The sequence below is a fragment of the Protobothrops mucrosquamatus genome, unplaced genomic scaffold (genome assembly GCF_001527695.2).
Source record: "Protobothrops mucrosquamatus isolate PMUCROS unplaced genomic scaffold, P.Mucros_1.0 scaffold340, whole genome shotgun sequence".
NCBI classification, from domain to species: domain Eukaryota; kingdom Metazoa; phylum Chordata; class Lepidosauria; order Squamata; family Viperidae; genus Protobothrops; species Protobothrops mucrosquamatus.
In genome coordinates this window covers 787,098-811,570 of record NW_015386677.1, presented here as the reverse complement: position 1 = coordinate 811,570, position 24,473 = coordinate 787,098, and the positions used below count along the sequence as shown (strand labels likewise).

At 36.3% G+C, this 24,473-nt stretch overlaps 2 protein-coding genes across 2 annotated transcripts in view; one reads left to right on the top strand and one right to left on the bottom strand.

Annotated features, from left to right (window-relative positions):
* The window catches only part of METTL15 (methyltransferase like 15), a 73,869-nt gene extending 54,563 nt beyond the window's left edge, over positions 1-19,306 (bottom strand). The window contains exons 1-2 of the mRNA XM_015815386.1: positions 19,260-19,306; positions 15,065-15,385 (exon numbers count right to left, since the gene is read on the bottom strand). Of these exons, the coding sequence (XP_015670872.1) occupies positions 15,065-15,385; positions 19,260-19,268 (330 nt within the window). The 5' untranslated portion in view covers positions 19,269-19,306. The remainder of the gene's footprint in view (positions 1-15,064; positions 15,386-19,259) is intronic.
* A 3,512-nt stretch (positions 19,307-22,818) lies between these two features.
* KIF18A (kinesin family member 18A) overlaps positions 22,819-24,473 on the top strand; it is a 47,092-nt gene continuing 45,437 nt past the window's right edge. The window contains exons 1-2 of the mRNA XM_015815384.2: positions 22,819-23,174; positions 23,755-23,912. Of these exons, the coding sequence (XP_015670870.1) occupies positions 22,847-23,174; positions 23,755-23,912 (486 nt within the window). The 5' untranslated portion in view covers positions 22,819-22,846. The remainder of the gene's footprint in view (positions 23,175-23,754; positions 23,913-24,473) is intronic.

Sequence of the window (24,473 nt, the reverse complement as noted above, 5' to 3'; positions counted from 1 at the left end):
GACAAGATGCGCTCAATCGTCCCTCTATAGAAAGTAGTAAGGACAGGGGGGAAAAGATATATTTTTCTCATGTGATGCAGAAAATGCAGGTGCATCTGTGCCCGTTTCACTAGTGTCTCACTGTTGAGCGACCAAGCTAGCCTACTCATTTGCTGCACACCCAGAAACTTGACGCTAGTAACCACCTTCACAAGTGAATCATTAATACACCGAGGTGTGTGGCTGTGCCTGCCTTTTCTGAAATCAACAATGATCTCTTTAGATTTTCCTACATTTAATACAAGGCTGTTTTTATTACAACAGTTCACAAAACCCTCTACCTTCTTACAGTAAGCACCCTCAGTTATGCTTACTGTTGAATGAGGCCCACAACTGTTCTATCATCGGCAGACTTCACAATCTAGTTGGTAGCAAACCTTGCACAACAGTCATGGTCAACAGGGTGAACAACAGCGGACTTAGGACACCGCCCTGAGGAGAACCTGTGCTCCGGAAAATGGTGTTAGAAATATTAGTCCCAACTTACACATACTGGGGCCTATCAATAAGAAAATCAATAATTCAGTTGAACAAAGGAGTATTAAAGCCTAAAAGGCCCAGTTTGTCTACTAGTTGCTGAGGAAAGATTGTATTAAACTCCAAACTAAATTCGACAAAACAGTATTGGCACATGAGTATTTCTAAATGCGCCAAGCTCAGAAAACAGAAGAAATAGCATCCTCTGTAGAGCGATTTGGACAGTAAGCAAACTGAAACAAGTCAAATGCTAGAGGGAGGCTGGATACAATAATGTCCTTTTTCAGCCTTTCAAAACATTTCATAATGATGGGTGCAACTGGATGGTAATTATTAAGATCCATAATCGTAGACTTTTTTTGGCAGTGACAAAATAATGACAGTCTTAAAACATGATGGGACCACTGCCTGCTGCAATGAAATATTGAAAATATCTGTAAGAACATGCCCATTCATCTGCATATTTCCTCAGAACACACCCAGTAATATTATTGGATCAGCTGCTTTCCGAATGTTAATTTTCCGCAATGTCCTCTGGACAGAGTTAACATCAAAGCTAAGCACTTGTTGTCAGGATGGGGCACAACTTTCCTCACAGGGGTGCTATTTGATTCCTCGAGTCTTCCCAAAACTGTATTCAGCTCATTTAAAAAGTCAGTGTTGCCCTTACAACACAATGGAGTCACCTTATAGTCTCTAATGACCTGGATGTCTTGCCACATACTCCTGGGGTTTGTTGGGTTCTGAACTTTCTGAAAACAGGCTTGCTTTGCTCTTTTTACAGCACTTTTCAAATTGGCTCTGGTTGTCCTAAGTGCCAGCATATCGCCGGATTTAAAAGCCACATTCCGTGCTTTCAACATCTTGCGAACCTCATATGCCATCCATGGTTTTTCATTAGCCCTCACAACAATGTTTTTAAGGACACAGACATCCTCAGAGTCATATTTATTCATTTATTTACAATGTTTGTCCCAGTCATGAAACTCTGGGTAGTATACAATAAAGAGGGAACAAAAGTTCAAAGAAATATAAAAGCTACGTTTACATGATTGAAAATATTTCCAAAGTCCATACAATGCATTAATGAGCTTAATAAGTTTCATTTTGAACAAGTTCAAGTATCAGCTATAAGCAAAATTCTTTATAAAAATTATTGTCAAAATGAAGTATTTACTGTTTAGTAACAACGAAGTCATGTTTCTGCAATTATTCTGACCAAAAAAATGTATGAATTAAGTGGGAGGAGAGAAAGTCATTGCATATTTCTGATAACTGAAATTTAGTGGAAAGATCTGGGAAAGCAGGTCAGTGAACCTGCTTTTCTTTTGATCTTTTATCTTTATGGGTGCCTGGATATTTCTTTGGTAAGAAAAGTTTTGCTGGATGAGTCAGCACACTGAGTCATAGGCAGTTTGAAGCCTGTAGTGCTATAGACTAATTGGTAACAGTCTCAAATTTAATTAAAATACAGTTGTCAGTTCAGATTACTGATTGACAATTCCATGGAAGTATTTCTTTAGAATTTTGTTTTAATTGTTCTGTTATATTAATGGTGTTATTGTTTTCAGATTCAAACCTTGTTAAATAAGAAAAATGCTGCCATACTTTTTCTCTTTCTTGCATTATTCCAACTTTATTTATTTATTTTTATTTATTTAATTAAATTTATATCCCGCCCTTCTCCTTGCGGACTCAGGGCGGCTAACAATCAGATAAAAATACAAAAATAACATTACAGGTTAAAATTAATTAAAAGGGAAATATTTGACTTTGATCCAATTAAGATAAATTTAAAACCCCCTCTAAAAATTCCCCTAGGCCAGTCCCGCAAGCTGGAACAACCATGTCTTAAGGGCGCGGCGGAAGGAAGGGAGATCAGGGATTACCCTGATCTCTGGGGGCAGTTCATTCCAGAGGGTGGGAGCTCCCACAGAGAAGGCCCTCCCCCTTGGGGTCGCCAGCCGGCACNGCGGTTTTATAACATTACCTCATGGTTTTATAACATTACCTCATGGTCTCTTAACTTTTTGTTTGACCAACATTTCTCTTTGGCTTTACCTCAACATGAATACTGAAATTTTATGGCTTCAGGGATGAAAGAATATGGTCTTATCCATTCTACACAATACTTTGTTGATGCTTTAGATCTATTATCTCTTTTTAAAAAGACAAAATATAGGGTCAATCATTATGTTTAAAGAATGGTGTGGTGGGTATTGATAAGCAAAATAGGAAAGTAGACTGAAAATGTTAATCTCATATGTTCTAGAGAAAGGAGAATTTGTAGCCCCTTCCAAACTTTTAAGGTGCAAACAAATGTAAGCATATTTGTATGTAAAGTTTGTGTGTTATGTATGCATTAGAAAGAAAAAAATGTGAAAATATGGAGAATATGTATTTTCCACCATAGCCATGGCAGGGAGAACAACATAAAAGCAATATTCTCATACTGATCTTTCTCCCAGAACCTAGCATTCAAATATCATAATAATTCTGGGTCTGGAAATTACATATAATCATAATAATCAATAGCCTTTGCTGGATATATTTTGCTTAAATTTGCCTACTTCTGTTCAATCCCATCATAAGCTATCTAGGCATGCTGAGTACCCCATGCATGAATTGGTTATTCAAAAATAGAAGGAATACAAATACATCTGGATCCAATAGAACTAGGCACTATCAGGACCTTGGAGAGTTCACCACAGGCTATTTACAGAGTCGGTTAATTTGCAGTAAAAGAATTATTGATATAGAATCCCTGTTTAGTCAATTAAACCTTTAAAAAGGATGGGAAAAGAAAAACCTTTAATTCTCTCACCATCGGACCCCTCCCATCTCCACACTACTACCTTTGAACAGCTTATAAAGGAAAAAACAGTTCTTAGATTTTCCATGATGCCTCACATTTCTGCTTAGCTGAGAAACTGAAAAGATGATATAATAACTACATCCTGAGGTTAAATGGCATATAAAATTTAATCCAGGAGTGAGATTTCTTGGATCATCCCACCCAAAGTCCTTTTCTGAATCTGCTAAATTCAGGTCTATATAGTATGCTAAGCCACAATCACATTTTTAATAGAAAAAAAAATCTGCCATGAATATCTTAATATCATTCCCAAGTTCTATTTTGTTACCAAAAATACCCACTGAGACTCAAAAGAATTCCTGCATGTTTATAAGAAAAAAAGAAATGAAGTAGGAGGAATTTTGAAAAATGTGTATTTTTTGTGTGTGTATAAATAATATATATGTACACACACAGAGAGAGAGAGAGAGACATACATACACATATAGACATACATAGCTCTGCAAACTGGGCTAATGACTACAGCAAAGACTAAGGAGCTGATGAGTAGGCTGGTTCCTTGTAACCTCTCCATATAAGGACAGCTGTTCCTTGCAAGAGTGAAAGACAAGAGTTTTCATGGGTTTGAGAACTGGGAAACTACGGGATCACCCATCTTGCTTGCAACCGCGGCAGAGACTTTTAAAGAACACTAAGTTTGCAAGCTTCATTTTGTAATCACTTTCAGAAGTGGCTTATTAACTAGGTTAAAACTATTTGAGACTTTGGAACAACAGGTTTGAAAAGTCTTTATCACGTGAGTTTATTTTCAACTCTGAGCAACAGAAAAATTAATTATATAAACATCAAAAAACTAAAAACAAGTCTGATCTAAGAAAGTTATAAAGAGATTAAGCGTCCAAATTGGAATGTTGACTTTTATTATAAGATTTTGGAATTAACTATAAAAATAAATAATTTCTTGTGAGAAACCTATCTATTGTATAACAAGAAATACTTATTTTATGATTTATGATACTAAGCAAAAAATATATATGCAAGGCTGACCTTGATGTCAGGACTTACAAAATGACACAAAATGTTATAATACTGTAAACATTACAGGAGATGTTTAAACAATGGAACTAGAAATTAATAATTAAAATGTCAACACTATCTGTAATGAAGTTTGATTCCATGGATAGAGTATGTCGAAAAGATGTTTATCAAGGAATGGCAGATGTGGAACAAATTTTGATAATACAGAGAAAAAACAAAAAGTGAAATTACAAATGACAGGCCAAGAAATAATTTGGGAAAGGACACTTCACTGGATATACAAAAGAAACTCAATGAAATTTTAAACATTAAAAGGGAAATACAAATGATAAGCCAAGAGAGTGACTTGGAAAATCATTTTCTTATTGGATCTACAAAAGTGGTTTGTTAAGTCTTGAAGAAGTCTGTCTGATGAGATAAATAAAATTGAAATCAAATCCCATGACATCTGATTAAATATTAAGACCATTGGCAAGCAGATCAAGATTAAAATAAGATTTTTGTTTATTTTTTTGCAATGTTCTGGCAATCTTTATGGATTTCTCCTGAAACCAGAATTGAAAAATTAATGTTTTATGGATTAGCTTATACATAAATGACGGGAGAAAGAGATACATGTTTAATCTTATTATAGTTTAAGTTATTAAATTTATTTATGTTGGAAAGTTGGAAGTCACTGCTTTATTATATTCTTTCTTTTCTTTCTGTATTATTTCTTTTTTCTAGCACATTTTCTTCTTTCTTTCCATTCTCTTCTCTTCCACTAAGTTTATTTATTTATTAAGTTTATTTGCGGCCCGTATCACTGCAAAGCAACATGAGCAATTTATAATTAAAATTACACAAAGTTTAGCTTGTATTAGTTTTTACCATTAGAATTAAAACTCTTAATAAAAGTTTTATTTCACTAAAACTGAATAAATACAAAAGCTTTTGAGCATGAAGGAGTCTCTTTCAATCTATCCAGAAGTGAATAGGCAGCCAAGTGAACATGAACAGGAAGTTCCTTTGTACATAGTGCCAGAACTTGCCAAATCCTGGCGTGGCAAACAACCCAGCTTTATGGCATTTCCTCTTGCCTTTAATGTTCGATGGGACTTCAAAATATATTTTTGCTGTTAAATCAATATTCCTCTAGCAGCATGGAATAACTCTGGCATTTTTAGTTTCAAATCTTATCATGTCTTTATTTACTACCACAAAGAAAAGTTATAAGTATTCTCTAATAAAAAAAATATTTGGTATGAAACTGAAAATATTGAGAAGCGTAAATATCTTGTTTCAAAAATAATTGGACTGTGCTTAGTTTTACTTTTTCCCTAATTTTATTATTCTCAGGCAATTACTGTGACAGTTACCCCTCTATCTTAATCTTTGTGGTAGCCATGGGTTCATCGCTCAGCTAGAGATTATGTAGTTATGGAATCACATAATGGAATCACAATACCAAGTCACAATAAGACTTCACAGAAAAGAATGAGGGATAGATAATGAATGTGGTCTTATTATTTAATAAAGTAATAAATATCTCCAAAAAGAAGAGGTATAAAAACCAACAATGAAAACAATAGTGAGATCTACTATTAAGAATGCATGCTACTCTGATGTAATTCTTACATGAGTTCTCTTAATCTATTTTCTCTATCTGCATATTGCTTGAAAACTTGTATTTGTATAATTTCTTGCTGATGAGATGTTTTACTACATCAATGTTATTTTCTGTACTTTCATTTTATTTTTAGAGCGCCAGTTTGGTGTGGTGGTTAAGGTATCAGGTTAGAAACCAGAATACCATGAGTTCTAGTCCTGCCATAAAGGCACAAACCCAGTTAGATGACCTTTGACTAGTCATTTTCTCTCAACTCTAGAAAGGAGGCAATGGCAAACCATTTCGGAAGAACCTTGCCAAGAAAACTGCAGGGACTTGTCCAGGCAGTCTTCAAGGATAGAAAGGATGTCACTGAATCTGCAGAAGATAAGAAGAAACATGGTAATTACCAACTCATTATAACAATAGCACTTAGACTTATATACCGCTTCACAGAGCTTTACAGCCCTCTCTAAGCAGTTTACAGAGTCAGCATATTGCCTCCAACAACCTGGGTGCTCATTTTACCGACCTTGGAAGGATGGAAGGCTGAGTCAACCTTGAGCAGGTAAGAATCAAACTCCTGGCAATCAGCAGAATTAGCCTGCAATACTGCATTCTAACCACTGTACCACCACGCCTTTTCACAAATTATTTCACAGAAAGAAAGAAACAAGGAAAATCCAAAAGGAAAAAATGCAGTCAGTTTGATATCTGCATTTGGGAAGATCATAAAAAATTGCTTCAAAATGAAAAGAAATCAGTGATTATTAGAAATCAATATAGGTAATTCTTGGCAGACTCTTACTCCATTTTCTAGTTTCACATTATCCTCCTCATCAAGTAACTTCCTTAACACACTTTGGGATGTTGAAAGCTATGTATCTTAATTTTTGAAACACATCTGACAATTCCACGACTGTTTTTATTAGCAAGCTATTTAATTATGGGCTAGACAGACTGCAATTAGGTGGATGGATAACTGGCTCAAAAATCAAAGTCAAAGTACCCTCCTCACCCATTCATCAATCTAAATAAACATTATGGGGGAATATTTATTAAATCTTCAGATTACTCAAAATTAGGAAGGGTTGCTAATATGCCGAAAGTCAGAAATAAAATTCAAAATTATCTTGCTTTGTCAAAGTAGACTGAGAATGAAATACAATGAAATTTAGCAAGACCACTACACATGGGGGAAAATGCTAAGAAAAGTAACTAACATGGCAATAAACGTCTGAAAAATATCATGGAATAATAGTTAATTGCAAATTGAACATGCAGGTAGTCCTTGCCTGATGATGCTAATTCGGTCTAGAATTTCCATCACTAAATAAAGCAGTTAGGCAAAATATCACATGATCACACCACTTAGTGATGGCAATTCTAGTACTCCTAGTTGCAGTCATTAGGCCAGGACCTCAGACTTCCATTAGGCAAGGACCTCAGACTTCTGCCTTGCCACACTCACCTCTTCAATTCCTCCCACCAGCCAATATCCCACTCCAGGTCATTTGGGGTAGAAGGGGGACAGCAGGGTAGCAAAGTGCAGAGATGTAATGAGTAGATGGCCCTGAGGGACAAGGGAAAAGATGCTTCTTAGGATATACTCAGACAAAAGAGGCAGGAACCCCTAATGCAGTGTTTCTCAACCTTGACAATTTTAAGGCATGTGGACTTCAACTCCCAGAATTCCACAGCCAGCATTGGGAGTTGAAGTCCACATGCCTTAAAATTGTCAAGGTTAAGAAACACTGCCCTAATGGATTAACAGTCAGAGGAAGAAACCAAGGAAGATTGTGCCCTAATTATTCAGGTGGTTAAAAGTGGAGGTGGGAAATTTATTCCTTCAGATTTGCAAGGTTCTGTTAAAGTAGCATTACAATAAAATATAATTAGCTCATCTAATAATGTTTATTGTTTCATTTACCTGGGAGGACTCACAAGGGTAGCCAAAAGGGCAGAAATGAGGAGGAGAAAATAGATATGTGCAAGTTGCCAAGTGCAGGTTGCCAAGCACCAAAATTTTGATTAGGCAACCATGGGGGCACTGCAACACCCCTAACTTTGAGCATCAGTTGTAACTAACGTTTGTTCACATCATTGTACTTCAAAGAATTGCTGAATGAAGTGAGGACTACGAAAGCACAAAGCACTGATGACAAATTATGGTATTTAATACTGAAACTGAATAGCTGCCTCAAACTCTTATGCTATGAGTGATGTTGTAGGATCCTGTAATGTTGCTACAAAAGTAACAATGGGAAAACAGAATAGATTTCTGGGTCTGTTTTAAAATTTGTTTTTTGTGTATATGAAAGTGTATTGTTATTGTTTCAACAAATAAGCACTTTCAGGCTTATAAAACTGCTAGTAAAAGTTAGTTATATGTAATATCATGGGTAATATATGCTTTTATCTGTTAGTGATAAATCATTTACAGCTTTCTTTTCTAAAAATTAAAAAACTAAAATGTCCGCTATTCCTGGGTTTTCTCAACAACCATCCATAGGTTCCCTTCACTCTAGCCTGGAGCTTGCATAAAGAGCCAGGTCCTGTTGGCCTTTCGGAAGGCTAAAATATAAGGGTCTGCCACACTGCTGGGGTGGGGGAAGTGTTCCACACAATAGGGGCACTTACAGAAAGGACACATTATATCTCATTTTTCTCTGGAAGCTACATGCATATTACCACTATCATCTTCAATTTATCCCACAATATTAAATCTGAGAGTAGATTGACCTAAGAGATAGGGATTGACTCAAGATCGTCATTGAGTTTAGCTGATAGTAGACTTGAATTGAGATCTCCTGGTCCTAGTTTAATATCTCAGACACTACACCATTTGGCAAGGGTAGACAACTTTCACACTGTTGAGAAACCTTCATGAAACAGAATTCAAGATGGACTGAAACTCAAGCTAGATTTTATCTTAATAATGTTTTCAGTCAGGTCGATTAAGAAAAAAATGTTGACAAGTTAATGGCATTAAATTACCAAATTTCAAAGAAACAGAAGCTGAGTGAGATACAAAACGTGCTTGAGTTGTCTCTGCAGTTGGTCTTTCATGAATTTAAACATTCTTTTCCATGATAAGGGAAAGGCTAAAATGTCAAATGATGTTTTTTAACTGATTCCTCTTTATTTGCCAAATGTTCATTTACTCATTGTTCTACAAAAATGTCCAACCAGCAAGATTTTCAGCAATGCAGGTAAAGGTGTAAAGAAGAGTAATCTTTAACCTTCTTAAATCTGCAATCATTCATCAGAGTTGTGTTCCACAAAATTCAGAATCCAGTCCTATCAGTTGTTCTTGGATTAAGACCTTTCCATCATTTGAAAAGTTGAATTGTTTTTATTTGATTACGTACTGCAGGCTACTAAGTTTAATAAACATGTTTTATCATATTTATGTTATGATCACACAAATAACTTTGTATGTCGTATGAATGTATGTGTAATTAATATGTCCTTTCAGTTCAGGATTAGCTTCCAACATAGTACAATATGTTCAATTGGTTATATTTTCCTACTATTAAATTAATTCTACTACTGCTTAATATAAACTACTCAACTAAAGTGGCATATATCTCAGTTACTTTCATTTAACTAATGTTTTTGTCCTACTTGGTGGAGCAGGAAATTGAAAATCTGAATCACACTATATAAACCAATATTCAAATATTTATAAAGTTGGTCAATACCAGGAAGAGTATATAACTATTTATATCTATCCCTACTTCTGGGACCAATGTTTCATTCAAATGTGTTAGATTACTTTCTTGTAACTACTTTTGCCAAAAAAATGGCAAAGACTAATGCTTTACCACAGAAAGAAAGTGTACACAAAGTCATTTACAAGCTGAGTCACCCTAAAACATTGCATATTAAAATATAGAATTATAAACAAGTTCTTGAAATACTATAATTTGTTATGTGATACAATGTGATACCAGCAAACTAACTTAGTATCACAGAAAATGAGATCTGGCCCTTAGATTAGATCCTTTACAACAGGGGTCCCCAACCTCCTGTCCACGGACTGGTACCGGGCCACAGCCAATTAGGAACCGGGCCGCGCAGCTGGAGGCATGCAGCTAGTCTAAAGCGGTCTGGGCAGGGGCAGGAGAGTGGCAGGGCAGAAACGGGCTTGCTCAGTGCAAAGGTTCTCCAGCGGCTGTGCTTGCAACTGGCTTGCAACATCTGAGCTCAGTGTCCTTCCTCCTCTTCCTCCTCCTGCTTCTTGTGCTCTCTCTTCCTCCTCCTCTTCCTGCTTCCTCTCCCTCCTGCTTTTTCTTCCTCCTCTTCTTCCTCACTTTCCTCCTGTCCCCCTCCCGGCACCCAGCTGGGCTCATGTTCCCTTCGCACAAGTCTCCAAGTTTGCAAGGCAAGCGTGCGCCAGCCCAGCTTGCAACCAGGGGCTTCCCCAAAACGTCGTTGGAAGGGGATCCCCCCAGGTATGTGTTTGGGAAGGTGCTTTCTCAGGGTGCAAATAGGGACAAGGAAAAGCTATCTTTCATTTTAGGCACTGCATCTTCAAGGGAATCTCTCTCTCGTTTACACCTTTTCTAAGACCACTGAGGTTTTTTTGCTTTTGTATTGATGGTCCTCCAGGTGCCTCATGTTTTGGCAATTTCCTGCCTGCTTTTTGTGGTTTAATTTGTTGTGTGTGTTCACACTCCTTTCTTTGTGCAGCTCTCAAGTTTGCAAGCCAAGCGGGCTCCTGCCCAGTTTGCAATGGGGGAGGGGAGAAGCTACATTTCCCCTTAAGCACTGTCTCTCCAAGAGAATCCCTCTCTCATCTCACCTTTTCCAAGGCTGCTGGGTTTGCACAGTGCTCTCCCTCCCTCCCTCTCTCTCTCTCTCTCTCTCTGATGGTTTTCTCAGCACTTCCTCAACATGATGGGTCTTTGGTTTGTGTTGCTGGAAGGCTGAGTTTAGAATTGCAGAAAGTCACCGGTCTAATCTAATACAGTACAATGTAATAATAATAGAAATAAAGTGCTTTATTTATTTGTTTGTTTAGAAAATTTAGAATATAATGAACCATTCTGAAACCTACACATACCCTGGTCCATGGAAAAATTGTCTTCCACGAAACCAGTCCCTTAGTGCTAAAAAAGTTGGGGACCTCTGCTTTTCAATACTCTTTGATAAAAGCTGCACACCTTCCTCAAGAAAAAATGTACACAAGTAAGCTGAGGGACATAAAAAAAATTAGGGATTGAAAAAGAGACCATGAAGAATGAAGAAGAATGACTGCTGAAATTAAGTTATAGAAATCATTACAAATTACCACATTTTAAAATAAGGGGATATACGGTAGTTGTTGAAAGATCTTATGTATTGACTCTTTACACTCAGTGCTATAGAAGCAAACAAAATAGTGATTCAACATTTTTAGTTTCTTCCCACTTTTCTTCTAGTCTTACAAAAACGTTGGATATTTTGTCAGTTGATTTAATCTGAAGCTTCTAATGTTCACAAAAAAATTAAAATCAATTTTAGCTTAGTACCAGATAAACTAAATAGTCCGTTAACATCAATATTAAAACTGAAATAAAGGTTATATGATTTCAGTACAAGTATCTCCCTGTACAGGCTCTACATGGTAAGATCAGTGTTGCCAGTTCTTTTTCAGCACCAGCATGTCTGCACTTATTTCAGCACCAGCATGTCTGCACTTATTTCTCCCATCAAGAAAGACTTCTCCCTCCATCCCCATAACTTCATATGAGAGAGAGAGAGAGAGAGAGAGAGAGAGAGAGAGAGAGAGAGAGAGAGAGAGAGAGAGAGAATTCTAGGTACGACACAAAACCTTTACAAAACTACAACACCTTATATTGACAGAGTTTATATATACAATAGTAGGGAACTCTTTAATGAACTAAGAAACCTTAAAATGCTAAAAAAAATAATCCTTAGATAACATGACATATTTATGTTGTTTTCAGAAATTAAATTTCTTCAAATTTACTGCAACAGGAACTTCACTGAAAATAAAAACAATCAAAGTGGGAATGTGACTCATTCTTACAACACACTTGAAAGAATACTACACAAAAGGAAATGGAAAGTGGAAAATATTCTAAAGTAATGGAAAAATACATAAGAGCTAACTGGAAATTTGTGTATGCTAATAAGACAGTTTTCCTACACGTAAAATCAAGAAGAATTGGATAGAAATCAAAATATTTCTCAGGCAGATGCTCTTTCATCATCCAAGCAATCCAATAAGCTTTCAGATTATTTTTGAAAAACAAACAATAAATCCATTATCAAATTTATTAACAATTATTCAAACGTTATTCTGAAATTATTTTAAGAATTATATGGCAGCTAACATTCCTGCCATTCTCTCCTTGATTTTAATACTGCTGTTGATCTTTTAGGTTCAAATACCTGAACATTGTCAGTTTACACGAACTTTTCCTAAAAGGCTCTATCTCCTCCATCAATGCACACAAAGCTTCACCAAAGGTTGATTTATTAAAAATTCCATAGCATTTACAAAACTGCTACAGTATCAGTGGCTTTGAAATGTATGTTTATATGGCTTTCTACAATACTACTTGCCATTTTGTTCTGTGAAGATACCACTTCACCACTATTTCATCAAATTATATTTCCTATTTTCACTTGTTTCCTTGCTATATCATACTGGTATATGATACTGTTCATACTTCTTCAGCTTTTCATTTGTGCTCTAAACATCTGATGAAGTTTACTTCTGTCAAACCATGTTCTTGACAAACACCATGTTCCTGACAAACAAATGCAATGGGCACTTCTAATTTTTCAAGCAAATCTAATGTTTTATGCTCAAATTTACACTTTTTATACTTATCTTTGAGGCCCTTCAATCCATGAAAGAACTGCAATCGCCAACAGTCTGAGGTTTTTTCCCTCCCACCTTTGAAACCAACACTTTTGAGTTTTCCTGTTCTCCAGTACTAAACTTACATTTTTCCTTCCAACACACATCAGTACCATATGACAAGATGGCCAACAAAATGAGATATCTTGCATGCACAGAAGGAAAAAAAAACATGGACATGTGGAGATACAACCAGTGTCTGGACTACTTCAGAAATCACAGGCTTTTTCCACTGTTTGCATAGGTAAGGTCTGAACTGTGTACAATAGTATGAAGAGCAGCAGAGTAAAATAATTATCTGCTTGCATACTGCGCGATTATTACAATGACACCATGGAGTACTCTGAATATATAGCATCAACTAATTTAACCACATAAATTAAGGTACAAAAATGCCATTCAAAATTCTGAAGCAACTATGCCCCTAATCAAAAGACTAAATGCATATCAAAAATAATTAAATTTTTCATAAAGGAAATTTTAACTTAAACAGAAGATTGTTTATTCTGGAATTCAAATTAAAAAGATTATTTCCCATTTCTTTTCAGGCAGAAACATTACCTGAGCATATATCTGTATTTGCTTTGGGTGGACACTAACATTTTAATCTGCTAAGAAGCTTGAAGACATGAAGTAGACTGGACTACCACTTCAGTAAATTCAATGAATTATGTGTTTACTTAATTAAAATAATACAAATACAAAGTTCTATTACAGTATACAACTTGCCAAATCCATAAAAATGCAAACAATTATAAGTCCAAAGGTTATGTCCAAAGATAAAAGAACAAAAGCCAACTCACTAACGGCAGAAACATGATCATAAGAAATAATAATAATGAAATAACTGTAAAACAATAGTAAAAAAAAGCTTGGGAAAACTATTTGTAGTCCCCTTAGTTTGCAGTGGTAGTAACAAAAATATCTATTTTACCCCCAATTTTGACTGCTCTAATCATAGTAGATTCTGAGCAGCTATGTATATGTATTAACAGCAGCTGAATCAAAATAATACATAAAAATATGAACCAAAATAGTTTTCTGTATAAGGTTAATTTGAATTTCACTCTAAAAAGTAGAAATGATTTCTTCCAACAAAATGTTATAAGATACACTTATAAGATTTAAATACTTACATTTTTTTAAATGTTGCTTTTGCTGACAATAAGGCAGATTTTAGCAGAAAGTATCCCAGATAATCAGTATTTCTCTTCTGGTAGGATACGTTCATTGATATGCTCATTTACTTTTTCATTATCATTAGACAACATAGGACTAGGCCAGTTTTAGAACTATTCATTTTCTCTTTGGGAAGAAGGCTATGTGGTGTGTTACAACCAAATAACTTCTACAATAGTAGTAGTAATAGTAGTAGTAGTAGTAGCAGTAGTAATAACAACAACAATTACAATAACAATAATAATAATGTTGGAAGGGACCTTAGAGGTCTTCTAGTCCAACACCCTGCTCAGGCAGGAAACCCTATGCCATTTCAGACAAATGGCTGTCTAGTCTCTTTTTAAAATCCTGCAATGTTGGAGCATTCACAACTTCTGGAGCCAGGTTGTTCCACTGATTAATTGTTCTAACTGTCAGGAAGCTTCTCCTTCATTCTAGGTTGCTTCTCTCTTTGGTTAGTTTCCATCTGTTGCTTCTTGTCCTGCCTTCAGGCGCTTTGGAGAATAGCTTGACTCCCTCTTCTTTGTGGCAGCCCCTGAGATATTGGAACACTGCTATCATGTCATCCTTAATCCTCTGCTCATTAAACTAGACATACCCAGGGTATGATATACTGCAGAATAGATGTAAATTTTCCTTTGATTGTTATCATACCAACTTGGACACAGGACAAAGGTTACTTTGACAGATTTGATTAACCTGTTTTGAGATTCCCTACAAAGGTGATCTTGCTGGGCATTTTGACAAGTTTTCATATCCTAACCCTACCTAATTTTATAAGTAAACTTTACATTTCTTATCAGTTACTAAATATTGCTCAAAATTCAGCATACGATTGCCTCCTCTCAAGATTGTTTCAATAAGAAATGGCTATATACAACTATGCATTTCACTTATGGCAAAAAGTTACACAAATAATATAAAAAACAATCCAATCCAATACAATCTAAAATGCCAGGTTACAAAATAGAATGTATAATAGAATATATAATAATCTGCCATTTATATTTTCAAAAATGTTTCTCTAAGTTGAAAATAAACTTCAACTTACCTGTTCTTTTTGAGGTACTAAAAATTCAATAACTTCTTCCATCATAACTGATTTATGTAATTGTTGACTATCTTCGCTGTGTATTTCATCCTGTAAATTTTCACTAATACTGAAACGCAATGATTTTGTTTCAGCTTCACATGTACTTACTAATGAAGCATGTATGCATTTTACTGACATACCTAAGCAATTTGGAATGAAAGTATGCAAGGTAAATTGATTGTAGATTTTTTGTAAACAAGGAAGCCAATGCATGTTGGAGACAAAGTTGCTTGAAGGACAGGGTGTAAATACTAGTAACAAATTAGTACATATATCAATCTGAAAGAAAGCATCAGAAATCAAAATTAATTTATACAATACAGTCAATAAGAAGAACCATAATTAAATTACCAAAGAGAGCGTTTAGTGCTAGCATTACATGGGGCTACTTACTACTACTGCTAATCCTTCTATTTAAATGTACATTCATTAAAAAAACATATTGAAATAATTTATCAGAATCAAATAATTACAGTCACAATTCTAAAGATGGATAAGAACACTGAAATATAGTACATAATTTAATTATGGATATTTTTTGTTTATAGGAACTCTGCAGCTGTAACATTCTCTCCTTGGAGAGTTCTAGATCTCATACACTTTTAAAAACTTCTTTATTCCACAAGGTATTCTATTAACAATGTTTATGTTCTTATATATGCACTGATATTCTTCCATTGGCTTGGTTTTTTTAGATTTATCACTTTTTATACTTGTGTTATTATCATTTATACTCCACTTCCTACCCATAAGAGAAAAGTAGTTAACAATAAGTTTTTAACAGCAGTCCAAATCATTATTAAAACTGCCCCTCTCCAAATCCTGAGTTCTTCCTTTAAAATGGAAAAACCCATGAACACTGAGTACAACTTGCCTTAGTTTTTTTTTTTTTAAAAATGCTATTACAAGCTATGAATGAAAGGAGATTAGGAGGTCCATATATTATATTATTGATTAAGCAGTATTGTTATGGCCACTATAAATAATAGATGAGGAGGACCAACAATTAGCTATGTATGATACTGATTAAGTAGCTGTATAGTCATGACCACATAGGACAAGATCATAATGGTAGCCTCCACCCAATTAACTTTGCAACATATAAACATAAATTAATAGTGAATAGTAAATAATTAATTTATTAATGCAATAGTCACCAATAAAAATGAAGGAAAAAAGCCAATTCTTTTGTAAAATAATCCACATTAAGGGTTACTTCAATCATTGTCTAATAAAAAATCCATACTTTATACCTTATTTTTTTAATCTACCTGGAATCTTCCCCCAACAAGCTTCAATGGATGACCCAAGGAAAAACGTTTCCTAAACTATATATAATTTAATCAATCATTTTCAAGCTTCCTCTCACTTTGCCTTAAATGCACTTAACTGATGAGATATAGTTTATAATATCCCTATCAATGAAGTTGATTTTATTTATTCCCAAGGAACAGAAAGAGCATCCAAAATTACAAGAGTAGACATAGTCAAGGCCCTTTAAAGCAAATTCCAGCTTCCACAGAAAATTTAAACAAATAGAGAGTATTTGCAATAGAGCAAATACTCAGCAATTTGTCTCATCCAAACATTCATGAAAAGAACAGGAATAATCAAATAGACTTGTAAGGGACCAATAAATAATCGTCTTGTTTTTCACGAATTCATTTTAAATGTCATCCTGTTACGTGGTCATAAAATGCATTCCAAGTGAAAGGATGCTGAAAAGATATTTGGAAAGAGTCACTTGTTGACAGAGGGAGAGGGGAAAAAAGCTGCTATCAAATGACTGAATTAAGTCATTTGAAGATGAGTATGTTTATTATCTGTTACAACTGTTGTGTCAACTGCTTTTAGCCCATAAAATACACAAGTCTCATCATCATTCAAGTCCAGGGTGACTGCCAATTGCCTCACTTCGCCCACAATTAAGAAATGTGTTCGACACTTTATTAGCGCTGAGAAGGGATCCTGTGTTTGGGTTTAAGACCATTTGGGGAATTATCATTTATTAATCTATACCTCCATTATTTTTGCAAGGAGCTTTTAATTTGGCAGGTGCTTTTAAAACGCTCGACAAAAACAACGCTTTCTCGTAAATGCAGAAAAAAGATCGCTGACGTTATTCACTGGAAGGAGTGGGAGAATACCGTATCTGACCATCATCGCCATTTCCTTTGCAATTAGGGCTCCTAAGGGGATACTTTGTTGTAGGATTGGAAATGTATGCATCTGAAGGACACCACGAACCTTTTCTCCCCAAACGCTCGCTTGTCTCACCCATCCTAGGTTTTAGGAAGACATCATTCTAAGGCGGTCCTCGCGGCGTTAAATGAGGCTTCCGCCTCTTAGGTTCTTCGTTGCAGCTGGCGGAGGCAGGTGGCTGCCAAAAGCCTTCCCCCCTGCAACAAAGCTTCGCCGCTTTCAGTTCCACTTTCCCAAAGAGCAACCAAACCAAATCAAATACTGTACATTTATTTATTCAGTGGCAGAAACCAAAACTTATGGGGCGAGGCATTACTCGTCTCTGGCCCCTCTCTCCGCACCCGTTTGAAAAGTGGTACGTCCAGGCAAAAATACAAACGCAACTGCTTTAATTTCGCACCGGTTGTAAATTACAATTACCCACGCGCTCTTCCATTGAGAAAAAAAAAACTTAATGAATTCGGCAGTACTGAGATCCCAATTAACAGGTTTACAGTAGGTGTCCACACGTTCAGCGTCTGCTAGATTGCTCTGCTCTCTTTCTTCATGGCATTAACTCCCTTCATTTTTTGCGTAAGCTTCCCTTATTTTTATCTTAGATGTCCCCGTATTATAACTGGCCATCCCAAATCAATATGTAAAAGGATTATCACCAGCAGATAGTACATCCTATTAGTCTTTAATATCCCTGAAACGCTATAATATATTCTATGAAAAGGGGCTGATGAAGAAAATTATTCGATATTCATGTCTGCTTGTAAATATGTATTTTTTCAAGGATAAAACCAAAAGGCACCAAACCTCCCCTTCTCTAATTGCCTGACCATTCATAAGCTACAATATCCTGTTAGGGGCCCTCGCCGACACTGCCATGGACAAGAACAGTTCTAATGGGTCACTCATTAACAGTCAACCTATAGATAGGCTCATCCAGCTTCAATTTCACGAATTTACTTACAATCAAACTTAAGTATGCTATTCAAGCTTTATATGCCCCAATAGTTCTGGCGACTCCCTGCTAAAGAATTGTCTGTAATGGTGGGTCGTCTGTTTAATTTTTGGTATACAAATCTCGTTATAAACCCATTCACCAACTGTCTCGACCCCTCCCCCAGTTACTTACATACAAATAGCTACTATCGCGTTAGTGTACTACACATAATCATATTCTCTCCAACTTCCTATTAACTGCTTCAGAGCGACGACCATAATTCGAGTAATCGGAAGTGTGGTATATATTTATGCTAGGCGAATACCCCGCCCATAGTAAACTAAATGCGGGGAAGGGTATTAGTTAGGGGCTGAAAAGCAGTGAGTAAAGAGTTAATGTACGCAGCGCAGTCTCAGGGCTCCTCTATGGCTTTCCTTCCTTTTTGTAATAAATGTACCCTTCAGATTGAGCACGTGTCTGTCACATAACACATACTCTGAATTCCAGTGCTCTTGCAGAAGCTTCAGACTCCCTAACTTCAAGGGTACCGGTTTTCAAATGAAAACGCACGTAATCCATCAGCAAGCCTATATATGTGATTTTCAATTTAGAAGCTTGTGCTGAAGGGCGGAGCGTTTCCTCTACTACACTAGCGGGCGACCAATTCAGTCCGTAGAGAAAGTGCTTAAAGTCATCTACACTTAAAGAGACACGCAGAGTAAAAAGAATTCAGTGCGGGTTGGGCCAGAACCACATTAGGAATAATTCCCACGAAAGGCAGGCAGTATTGTTGAGTCACTGTAATTAGGATACTGGGGTAAACTATACCGCTTGAATAAATTAAACAATGATTAAGAAAGATTGGTCTTTGCTTCTTATACACTCAAATCCATATTCTATGTGATCTGTCCATCGAACGAAAAGATAGAATGATTACATTGAAATGACAGCAATCTAAGACTTGTTTCATTCAACTTTTTCGTTTGGTCTTTTCCCGCCCCCACCCCCCAAAAAACACACCTTCTTCATTAATCCTTCTAAAGGTGATCTTTGTCTTCCCCCCGATTCCATGCGCAAAAACGAAATAAAAATATCTAAAGCGACCCATCCCCGTTTTTGAAAGCACGTCTCTTCTCTCTTCTTCCTTCCAGCTTCCCTTCCTTCTAGACCCGGGGTAGGCAACCTCGGCTCTTTTATGACTCATGGACTTCAACTCCCAGAATTCCTGAGTCAGCATAGCTGACTCAGGAATTCTGGGAGTTGAAGTCCATGAGTCATAAAAGAGCCGAGGTTGCCTACCCCTGTTCTAGACTAACTTCCCCGTTCCATCCATAGAGACAAGCAGCCTAGTTTTCCCTTTCCTCGAAAGACGGCTCGAGCATGTTTTGGGCGATGTGAAAAGACGGGTCCTCTTTTAGACCAAAATTCATACTCCATCCCAACAGCAGCGCAACTATGACGTTTCTCAGTCCTAAACCAATCAGAAGCGACCGATCTGCAAGCCGCTTGTATTTGAATTTGGTGGCTTGCTGAACAAAAGAAGCTGGGCGGCGGCGGCGGCGGCGGCGGCGGCGCCTTAGCAAGCTGGCGGCCAGTAAAAGGCGCTTTAAGTTTGGGTGAGTAATTGCATATATATATATATATTTACGAAAAAGTGAAGTACGATCCACCAAAATGAGCTCTAAATGCTACTTTCTTAGTAAATATAACGGATCAGCAAAGGTAGCTGAAACTCGAGCTGTTGCTAAAGTAGGGAGGGATATGTCGAGTTCTCTGCAATCACTGGATGAGACATGTTTTTTAAACCTTCGGAGCAAGATGGCAGGTGCGTGGCAGGAAAATGGAAAAAAAACTGCCTACCTACGAGGATTATTAACTCTGGAGCCTTACGCATGCTTAACCTGATAGATAGGACTGTTCGCTTTCTAAATACGCAGGCGTGAAATTGTACTTCTCGAATGTAGTGAGATGTTTGTCTTTTTAGCGTGCACGAATAGGCTAGACAAATAACAAAATGGTGGTAAAGTATCTTTAAGTAAGTGGCAAGAAAGTCTACCTTACTTTCAAGATTTAAAACATATAAAACTGCAGAGATTTTGCCGGCAGTCGCCAAGAGTCAACTTGAAGACTCCCTTTCCTCCATTATGATGCTTTCAAATTTTATGCTTTTTCCGCAGTTACTGCAAATTGCTGCTTTGTTCTGTAAATAAGTTTGACTAGCAAACTAGAATCTGAAGTGTCCTCAAAAATTGTTCCATTGAAGATTTTATTCCCTTGATTGTTAATGTGAATGAAACCATAATTGTCTTCTAATATATATAGCCAGAAGTGTGTAATCTCTTGCTAAGGTTAACTTAAAGCCATATCTAGCATTTAAAATGATTTTTAGGACCACAAGACTCGCCTGAGAATAAATTCCATTGAATTCAGTAGAACTGCACTATAGCTTGTTGAATGCCACCTGCTTCCTTAATAGTTCTGGTACTTTACAAAAAATGCAATAAAGAAATTATAAAAAAAGAAATTAAGAATTATGAATTAAGGAATGCTATATTTTCTAAGCAGTGTTTTGTTAAACTATTAAAGCTGTGGTAGATAATAAACAAGATGCTATATCTGCTTGCACTAATTATATTTTTGTGGTTGAAAAGTATATATAAAGATATTACAGAAATAATGGTGTGTTTAATATATCTGCTGAAATTATTTTAAAGTCCAGGCTCCTTCTCCCCAAAATAATAATAAAATTCCAATATTTGATTAAAATGTTAATAAAGTTTAAACATCCTACTCTTTATTTTGTTTGTTTTCAAGACTAATAAGTGAGATACACTGTCTATGAATAGAAAGATGTTATTCTGTTCTCACCTTAGCTTAAGTCACATTGATGTCAAGAATACCTATTTTTGAGAGAACATATAGGGGACTGCGTTTTATTTAAATATGGTTGCTCACTAATTCTTAAAATCATTGTATTGGTTATTGTTGGCTTCCAATTTAAAATACTGTACGTCCATTAACCTTCAAAGTCCAATCCAGAACAGCCCCAGAATATTTGAGAGTATCTTGTAAGAAAAGAAAACATTGAAACAGAAAACTGACAGCAAACAAGACCCAGTGGTGTCTGCCTTTTAAGTTTTTTATTTGTTTTTGTTTTCTTTTTAATATGTTTATTTTTTAAAAAAATATTGACTTTTATTCATTTTTTAAATTTTCATCAGAACTTAGACATATGTTTATCCCAAGCGTGTTTAAATTCAATTACTGATGATTGACCTATTACCTCTGTTGGAAGTTTGTACCAAGCTTCTACTATTCTTTCTGTAAAGTAATGCTTTCTAACATCACTTTTTAACTCCCCTGCTGTCAGTTTGAATCCATATATCCTGTCATATAGAATAGGGCTATACTTAAGCAATAATAATCACTTATTCCACTTGTATGCAGAATAACTTTTTTGCAATAATCTCATTGGAACTTTCTCCCTACCGAAAGAATTTGTGGTTCCAACCACCTTATTTTTGCCAAACAAATTATATTGGTGTATCATACCTTTAGCTCAGGTTGACTGTTAGAACTATTATAGGAAATAGATACAAAGCTATATTAGTTTGTGTGCATTTTGTTTGCCCATTACTATTTTGAGCTACCAGAGTCCATGAAACACTTAACTTTGATATTCTTTCCAACCATTGAACCAAGTCCTATTTTAAACAGCTCATAGAACAATAATGATCAGATGGAATGGAGTAGGGCAAAAGGAAAAATAGAGTATAAGGGGTTATAATATCTGATTTAGAAAACAAAAAAGGGTTGGGTTCACAATTTATCATAGATCAGTGATGGCGAACCTTTTAGAGACCGAGTGCCCAAACTGCAACCCAAAACCCACTTATTTATCACCGGGTGCTAGGTGGGTGTGGTCCACTGGGTGGGCATGGCTGTGGTAGTCATGGCAGACTGGGTAGGTGTGGCCAAGATGGGCGTGGTCACTCGATGTTGCTTGTGGGGAGGGATGCCTCGGGGCCGGGCAGGGTTGGGGGAGATCCAGGGGTCTCTGGCAGGTGGGCAGGAGGCTCGTCCTGTGGGGTGAGGCGAGGCAGGACAGGTGGGAGGGAAACCAGTCATGCTGGGATGCATCCGGCCACATGGGACCTTGGTGAGTTAGCGGGCGGCGGGTTGAAGAGGGACGGTTGCCATCTCTGGGGCATGGCGAGCGTGCCCACAGAGAGGGCTCTGAGTGCCGCCTCTGGCACACGTGCCATAGGTTCGCCACCACTGTCATAGATAGTTGGCTCTCCTTAATATGACATTGGCCAACTTAAAAGGCACAATATTAAATATATTTTCTGCCACAATAACACCAGTGTCAAAATTGCATTGAATGTTGAGTAAGAAACAAAATACATACATTTTGAATTTTGTTCTAATTAATATACTGTTTTATTTCAAGCATGAAACAACACATTTTCTGTTTTATAAAAAATCCATACAATCCAATCAAATTTGAACTCTGTTATTTGATACTCTGTTGATAAAACTATTTTTTTTTATTAACAGAAGAATTTACTTGGTATACACCTGAGGCAACATAGCTGCATTTTATAATGTCTGGTACAGATGAAGAAAATGTCTGCAATCATATAAAAGTAATAATCCGTGTTCGTCCTGAGAATCCGAAAGAGAGAGATGGCAACTTTCAAAAAGTGGTTCAGGTTGTTGATAAACATATATTGGTGTTTGATCCCAAAGTGGAAGAAGTCAGTTTCTTTCATGGAAAGAAATTACCAAACCGTGATATCACTAAAAGGCAAAACAAGGATCTAAAATTTGTTTTTGATGCCGTATATGATGAACATTCTACACAGCTGGAAGTCTTTGAAGACACCACCAAAACATTTCTAGGTGGTTTTTTAAATGGCTATAATTGCACAGGTAACTTCTCTCAGTAGTCATCTGTTATCAGTGTGCATAATAATCCCACATAAATAACCCTAGTACATTTAAAGAAAAAACACCTGTATTTGTTTAGAAAAAAGTAATCTTTTTTGTTTCCTACACTGACATTTGCAGAAATCTCTTAACAAAATTTACATCTTCCGCATTTTCATTTTTGCAGCTTTTCACGATTTTGGGGAATAAGGCAAACTTTGGAAGTATTTTGTTATTTGTTTGTTTAAATACTAACTCCATCTTAAAAATTAAGTTGGGAATTTTCTGTATTTCATTTCTAAACGCCTAGATACTGGCAAAATTAATTAAGAGCAATAAACTTTTCTTGTGCCTCTTTCTTGGCTGTTCTGAAAAGACAAGCCATTATACAGTTCTGCTCCAAATACGTTTCACTAAAGAGATGTGCTAGAATATTTTTTGCATAAATTTATGGTTGGCTGCCATACTTCTTCAACCCTATTTTTGTAAATAGGCAAAAATCCATTGGGTTGCTTATATTTTGCTTCAAATGTCAGGGTCATGAGTCACGGTCAGTTCAAAATTTCCCTTTTTCACAATTTAGTACTTGCTTATGGCGCAACTGGAGCTGGGAAGACTCATACAATGCTGGGTACTCCTGAAGACCCTGGGGTAATGTACCTGACTATGATGGAGCTTTATAATTCCATTGATCGAATGAAAGAAGAGAAGCATTGTGCTATTGCAGTTTCATATCTTGAGGTAAGAAGTTAAGAAATTCTGCACAATTTCTTTCAATAAAATAGAATCTTCCAGAAAGAGCATCCCTCTTTTAGTCATTTAATTTTCATGCTGTATTCATATAAGTCTTATTACTTTTGACTGATTACCTCACTTGTCTATGAGTTGATCATACCTTGTTTAAGATTAGTTTTCTGGAATTCACTTCCAGTCCAGTTCAAGGAATCGGCCCATGTCCAGGAAACTTATCAATATCCTATGTTTAACATCGCTGCTATTTTTAATTCCTTTTATGTGATTTACTATGTCCATGGAGTTGCTTTCACGGTTTTCAGTGATGTAATAGTAATAGTAATAATAGTAAAGTTGGAAGGGACCTTGAAGGTCATCTAGTCCAACCCCCTGCTCAGGCAGGAAACCCTATACCATTTCGGACAAATGGCTGTCCAGTCTCTTCTTAAAAACTTCCAGTGTTGGAGCATTCACCGCTTCTGGAGGCAGGTTATTCCACTGGTTAATTGTTCTCACTGTCAGGAAGTTTCTCCTTAGTTCTAGATTGCTTCTCTCCTTGATTAGTTTCCA